The sequence below is a fragment of the Trichechus manatus genome, unplaced genomic scaffold (genome assembly GCF_000243295.1).
Source record: "Trichechus manatus latirostris isolate Lorelei unplaced genomic scaffold, TriManLat1.0 scaffold00175, whole genome shotgun sequence".
NCBI lineage: Eukaryota > Metazoa > Chordata > Mammalia > Sirenia > Trichechidae > Trichechus > Trichechus manatus.
In genome coordinates, this window is record NW_004444111.1 from 4,101,114 (window position 1) to 4,108,613 (window position 7,500).

General features: G+C 35.5%; 1 protein-coding gene across 1 annotated transcript in view; it reads right to left on the reverse strand.

Annotated features, from left to right (window-relative positions):
* The window catches only part of DSG4 (desmoglein 4), a 29,575-nt gene that overhangs the window by 6,792 nt on the left and 15,283 nt on the right, over positions 1–7,500 (reverse strand). Inside the window, exons 8-10 of the mRNA XM_004386906.1 lie at positions 4,311–4,582; positions 2,859–2,998; positions 104–331 (exon numbers count right to left, since the gene is read on the reverse strand). Of these exons, the coding sequence (XP_004386963.1) occupies positions 104–331; positions 2,859–2,998; positions 4,311–4,582 (640 nt within the window). The remainder of the gene's footprint in view (positions 1–103; positions 332–2,858; positions 2,999–4,310; positions 4,583–7,500) is intronic.

Below are 7,500 nucleotides of genomic sequence, written 5' to 3' on the forward strand. Positions count from 1 at the left end.
TGGAAACCAAGTTAAAAAGTATTACTAAATAATTTTTTAATTATTTTGATAATTCTTTTGCTTTTTGGACTCAAAATTCTGAGCAAGTTTACATTCCACTTACCGTTTATGGATCTGATATCCCATAAGTCAGCTGTCCCTGGTGGCTGATCAGCAACACAGAAAGTAAAGGGAGACCCGTAAGAATGGTCATTAATGTCTCTTGCAGAGATAAGGACCGATGGAGAGGCAATGCAGATGGTTTTACTTTCAGTATAAATGACTGGACAGTAGTCGTTGGCATCAGGAACCTCGATACATATGGTTCCCGTAGCCGTTTTCCCAGAGCCATCTAAAACAGAAAGCGTTACGCATGTTGGGGTAAATAGTGTCGGAGAGAAAATTCTCTTTCATATTCCATGATGCTGCCATAGCATATATGAATAGTATTAATGATTCCTGAGATGGTGAGGATAGGCTCCCTACTTCTTCAACTGCCTAAAGTTACTCTTGTCTTTGATAGCTGTGTTCCGGCTATACTTGCTTCTTAGTTCTTTGAACAAGCTTTTTGCTAACTTGGAACCCTTGCCCATTCTGTTCACTCTTTCTAAAATAAAATGTCTTTCATCCCCATTTTACTCTGCTAACTCCTGTACATCCTAAGATGCAAAACTGAATGTTTTTCCTCATAGAAGATTTAGTGCTCTCTATTACCACTCTGTCCCCACAATTGAAATTTCAGACTAGCTTAGAGCTTTTATTCACAATGCTCATTGAAATTAAATAATTGATTATATGTGTTTTTCTGTTTTCTCTGTTTATTTTAATTCCCTCCATTAGTGTCATTTCTACCTGAAATGGCACTTCTGAAAACAAATACAAATCTATTAGATTTTTCCCCTTAATTCATTTGAAGCAAATGCTGGGTTAGTATGGTTTGTTAGAACAGTCACAGGACCAAAATTGGGAGTCAGGGCTATAGGGTTGCTATGAGTTGGAATCAACTCAAGGCAATGAATTTGGTTTGGTTTCGGCTTATTGTCCACATTTCTACCATTTTTATTTACCTTGAATAAGTTTTGTGTGTTTGTTTTGTTTTCTTTGTTTGTCTGCTTGTTTTTTTAATGTTCAAGGGATCTTATATTTTTAAATTGGTTATCTAGAACATTATTATCTCTAGGGTACTTTATTATGTCATTAAAGAAATTAATAAACTTTTTTAAAGATGATTTCTACATGCCTAAATGGTGGAGTCATTTAGATAATTGAATGATAATAAATTAATTGAATGATAATAAACGGAGAGCCTATCCATATCTTACATGATTTTGTACAGTTTGTCCTTATACCCTATTCAGCATTTGACTTTCTAGACTAAAGTGTTTATTTCATTTAGTCTCTCATTAGGGAGACATCACATTATCCCATAGATTGTTTTATTTGTAATTCTCTGATCCTGTGCAGCTTCTTTATGGCCCTGTGATGTGGCAGCCAGAACCTTAGGCTGCTGCTTACTTACGGCGTTTGCTACGCTGTGGCGTTTGCTGTATGTATTGCTCCGCCTCTTCCGCTGGTGGCCATGCATCCTTAGTCAAACTTACCTGACAGTTTGGATGGCTCTGTCCCAGGCAGATACGGTGCCCAGGCCATCAACAATGACCCTTGATTTTAGTTTTCTCTCAGTTCATTTTGAAAGTACTTTCCCCTCCCCTCTTTATTCACTCTTTTATTCTGTTTTTTAAAGATATTCATATATAACCAATATACAAATATAGGATGTGATCAATATGATTAGAATCCATTTTATGAATAGGCCTTGTGGAATACTGATAATAAATCAGCTGTCTGAATTAATAAAGCATCATGGGTGTTGGGGTAAACGGTTATATAACTGAAGCAGTTATAAAAGTTACATCAAGGGGATGAAGACCAAAATGTATAGAGTGTAATTTCTTGGCTGTTACCATGTTTTTGTTTTGTTTTGTTTTCATCGTAAACTGCCCATTGTATCTGTCTCTTTGTTTGGCTACCAAAAACTCAGATATAAATTTACCGCAAACCTGTATTATCTATTTTATATTAGGTATGTATCTGAGGTGTCTTTTTTTTCCCCTTCCTTCCTGGTTACTGACCTTTGTCTGTTGTTTTGTTCTGTGGTTGCTGCTTTTCCAGGCATTGCGTGGAGAATCATTAACTATTGATAAATAAACAAATTCCTGTTGCTACTCACCAAGAGGAATGTTGAATAGATTTTCCCACGTGAGAAGTGCCTCAATTACAAGTTAATTCAGTGCATCTTATAATTTGCACTGAATTTGGATCGTATATTTGGAAGAACCTTGTGCTTCCTTGGACTATATCATCTTAATCTACACAATGTGTCTAATCAGCCAACACTCACCGAGGCCTCTGTGAGCTCAGTTTGAGTGGCTCTAAAATAACTATACTGCCTTTCCTCCAGGCCATCTCCAAATGAATTTTGTGCACACTCTGTGGCCATTACTTTAAGCAGACATTCCTAACATACTCTCCAGGTTGGATCAGCCATACTCGGGAGATAAGGTCGTAAACAGAAACTGAATTTTATTTATATATATATATGTATTTTAACTTTTCTGCTTTACAGTAATTTTATTGTAAGCCACATGCAATTCTTTTTTTAGAAGTAGGTAAAATAAATTATGGCCTAAGTGTAAATTATGGTTATAAATGTATTGAATTCGGTTCTTGCTCTAAGATATTTAGAAGAGTCTAAATCTTGCTGACACTGCCAAATGTAATATTTTATTTGAGTCAATTTAATACCAACACTAGAATAATATTTATAATATTTAATATAATAATACTTTTAATAAAATATTGAAAAGAAGTTTTCTTACCATCTACAGCCAGGATCTCTGCTGTATATATCCCATTGATAATGTATTTTGATTTCTTGTCAAATTCCCTAGAAAACTGTATTTCACCAGTCCTTGAATCAACTTTTAACCAGCTGCCTGCATCATGTCCTATGATATATCTGTTTTGAAATAAATAAGTTCCTCATTATGTGTTTTTGAAAGTTGGTCATTTAAAATCACATAAGAGCCACAGTATGTTGAACTTATGGATGCATTTTCATGCTTCACATGATAATTGTCTTGGCTTATAAGTATATGTAGTATATTAATCTATAGGTTGACAAAAGGGTTTTAAAATTTCATCATTCTTACTCTTTTAGCTCTTACTATAATTGTTAATGAAATCATTTATTCCAGCTCTGTTTATTAAATCATCACAATATTGAGGGAATATCCTTTATTCATTTTCACATGTGGTATACTTAGTTTGTCTGTCCTGGATTTTAACGCATATTGGTTTCAGAGCACCTCATTGTTGGCCTGTTTAGGGCCTGTGGTACCCTCTGTTCAGCTTGTCTTTATTAGTCTTGTTACATATGATGGATTTAAAGTGCTTCTCCTTAATAGAAGAAGACCTGGTCTTTATACCAGGTACCATTTCAGGTCTTCAGTGTGATTTAGCTAACGTATCTTTTTCCTCCATTCCATACTGACAGACTTAATAATCCTTATTAAGTCTGTTAACTTGTTAGCTTATTAAATAATTAAAACTGTTAATATCAAAGTCATTTATAAGTCAATAGACTTTGTTCACCCCAAAGATATTGGGAAGAAAAGAAGAGATAGAGAGAAGGGAAGGATATAGAGAATACCTACATAGTTCACTATAGTTATTTCCCAGATTTTATATAGATCTAATTCATGTATAATCTATGTCCTAGTGCCCTAAATACCTACCTTTCTATCTCCAGTTCTCTCTTTATGCTCATAATATCTGTGAAACATCTGTGTTTTAGCTTCTTCCATTGTCTTTTTCCCCTCCCCTTTTAGGTGAATCAGAGGGTTGAAATTAGCCCCAAAGTCATAGATAATACAGGCTTTAAGGACATAAGTAGTGACTCATCTTTTATGATATCTTACTGTTTACAATGTGACTTAATCAGCCTGGGTTAAGGTTGGTATAGATGGCCACAAAAGATCAAAGAGACTCACAGGGTAACTGTCAGTGACCCTTTGATCTTATAATTGCTCCCAGGACAAAATTGCTCTCACTAACCAGTTGGAACAGTCACAGCCTCTAAAAGACTATTAAAATTTCAAGAAAATGTTAATGCCTTAAAAGTCTTCTAAAACAGATAAGCAAGCAAACAAGAAAAGCAAAACAAAATTCCAGAAGTCTTACAACCCACATGCATTAGTACATACTACATGAATTAACACTGAACAGAACTCTGCTTTGTCACACTAACAGGACCAAAGTATTTGCAGTACCTGACATTTGTTGCAGGATTTCTCGTGTCCAAATCTATGGCTGTATATGTGCCAAGCACATAATTCAATATGGAATCTCCTCTTACTTCTTCTCGCACACTGAAGGTCATAGAGTTTGGGTGAAATGTAGGCCCTTCTCTTACATTAACAACCCGAATCCTCACAGGAGTTGCGTGCATTTGGAATTGAGAGGCAACTGAGTGGTGAAATTCAGCTTGGTTTTTAACCCCAATACTAAGGTGAACATTAGGCATTTGTTCATAATCCAGCATCTGAAATGTTAGAAAAAACAAACAATTCTGAAATAGGAAACAACTCTCTTTTGATAGCATAAAAAGCCATGATAAGCAAGTAAAACACTAAGATAAAGTCCAAGAGCTGTGCAGATCAGTTTTTGAATTCAGAAAACTTTATTTATTTCAGAATTAGGTATTTTAGACGTATTATTCTCTTTATCTTTTGTTATAACCAGGTGTGTAGGTCATTTACATTTATGACTTTAAATTGAGTTCAACTTTTGGAGTTTTGAATTTCTTTTATAAAACCCTAACATGAAAAAATGCTATTTCTTTCCAAGTGAAGTGTTTAGGAAGAATAAAAAAAATAAACTTAGAAGGAAATAAAAAATGTTCACAATTATGGAAGGAGTAAGTCAATAGGACCTAGATTTTCCTTGTAGAATTCACATCTGAGAATCTCTTAAAAGTATAATCAGCAGAATAAAGGAGCCAATATATATAAGTGGACCTGTAATTATTTTTTAAAATGATGCAAACAACTTCTGAAGGAGAATTCATGATTATTACAGTCAGCCCTATAAACTATAATTTAATTGTGCTGGGTCTGGTGGACTCCTTCATAGGACACATTCAAATAAGTAAACGTATCTCCCAGGAAAAAGTCACCTTTGACATGGGTTTCTTGGATAAAATATGAGTAGAATCTTTTAATTCAGAATGATTGATGTGGTGACATGAAAAGACACAAGTGAAAAAGCAGTTGTAAAAAACTGAGTACTGGGCAATGTCTATTTAGAAGCAATCTGGAAGTTAATGGAAGCACCACTTGACAGACATTTATCAACAACAGAAGTTAAGATACAAGTGTCATCAGCAGGACTAAGCTAAACCCCTGCTTTCCAGGGAAATTCCATGACTTCATGGATGTTTTCTTAGGTTTTAGAGCCAAATTCTTCAGAAGCGCTGACAAGATAGAAAAATTCTTAGGAATTCACTGGGTTCTTTGTTTGAGGCTAGCTTAACATGCCTGACTTGAATTTTAGCTAAATTCCTTGAGGTTCGGGACTTCTATTTCTTTTGTACATGTGTTCTCCACCCTAGTCCGTGTAATGCCTTGCACGGTGCTGAATATAGATTGTGTACTCAAAAATGAATTTTCCATGAGAAGAGATCCCTCTTCTACAACTTATTTTCATTTTCTAGAATTCTATGCTATTAAAAGTCTATGTTCAAATACATGGGAAATATGAGAGCATCCATTCTTATAGTTAGAGAAATCTCTTGGGATTTTCTTGTGCATTCACACCAATGTGCTTTTTGTTTGTCAGGATAGCTCTCTCCCTCTTGAACAGAGTGTGATGAAAATATATTAATATGTGTCTAAAATTGTATAAATTACAGAAATTCACAGAATCTAGGGAAAGGAAATTGGTTAAGGGTCAGTCTGTAGGGATCTTCCCTCCAGCAGGGAGAAAAATAAAGAGTAGATAGAGGAAAGGCAGAAAGTCATTCATTCCTTCTTTGCAAGTGGAACCCATTATCAAGGATTTTCTGATTGTGCCCAGAGGTCAGAGGCATGCAAAGAGCAACACAACTATTGTTTACTATAGTGTTTCTACCTGGAGTTAGAATAGAGAGGCTGGAAGACTCAGTTTAAGGCATAACTGAAAAAGTTACTTAAAAAGGATGTGCAGGTGTGTGTTAGGCTCTGGTGTGAGGCTCAGGAAGGGACAGAGGATGAAGATGACCCCTTCAGAAGTGGATTTTGCTTCTGGCTGGTCTTTGCTTCAGTATAATTTAGTATAGAAGCTAAGCTGTTAGAGCCTTACATTCAGTTGCTTTGCTTAATTTAATGAGTCATTGCTAATTCTAGGGAAACACTAGTTCATTTTAGAACTAAGAATGAAAGAGGTTAGAAGTCTCCATCCAAAAGGAGTACATACTGCCTTGAAGATGGCCGTTTTTCTGTGGCAGAGCAAATGGTCAAATATCTGCCAGGGTGTATATGTACTGCTTTCCAGGAAGGGGCATTTTCTGACACCAATGTGTCTGGAGGAGAGCATCAAGGGACACACAAATGGAGAAGGAGCTTTCGGAGGTGAACAGATTCAGAGGGAAAACCTCAGGATGCTTATTCCTTCCTAAAACCAGTTTTGCTAGTCCCTGATTACATGGTGATGCACTGGAGGTGGCAGTTGAGTATAATTTTGGAGTCAGAGAGATCTGGGTTAAATCCTGTCTTTGACATTTGCCAGCTGGGTGAACTTGGACAAGTGAATTTTCCTCTTTCATTCCCAGTTTTACTTTCAGTAAAAAAGGAATCACAATATTTTCCTACCAAAGCTGGGAGAATTAAATGAGATATGTGTAAATCCCAGAGCACAATAGTTAGTTAGTGACTGCTTTATTAGTATTTCCATACACATTAATCAATAAATATTAAAAGGATTTTGTTATTGACAGTCACAGAGAATTTTGATTTTTCTCAAAGGTTCTCTCTTGTTGGACTACAAGCTCCTAGAGAACAGGAACTATGTCTCATTCACCTTCATATTCCTGGTACATAGCAATGCTCAATAAATTTTTTGTTGAATTGTGAATTATTTGTAAGGTCCTCAAACTAAGAAAAGGGTTATATAAAGCTTAGTCAAAAGCCTATTATTAGGGGGCCAATTCCCACAAGGTTAAGCACTGGCTTGAATGAGAATGGAGAAGATGCAAAGGGACATTAGTGACATCATTTTAAATGCATTCGGAATGCTTGGCTGACCACTAGCTGTTGAAAATGCCAAACCTAAGAAAATTAAGCATATATTCTCTAAAAGAGATAGTTCTTTTGGCTAGCTGCTAACATACTTTAAACTAAGATTTTAAATTTAATTTTAATTAGATTTTCCATATCATTTTGATGTTTTTAAACTTGTATTTTTTCCTGCCTGCCTTAGGAGACT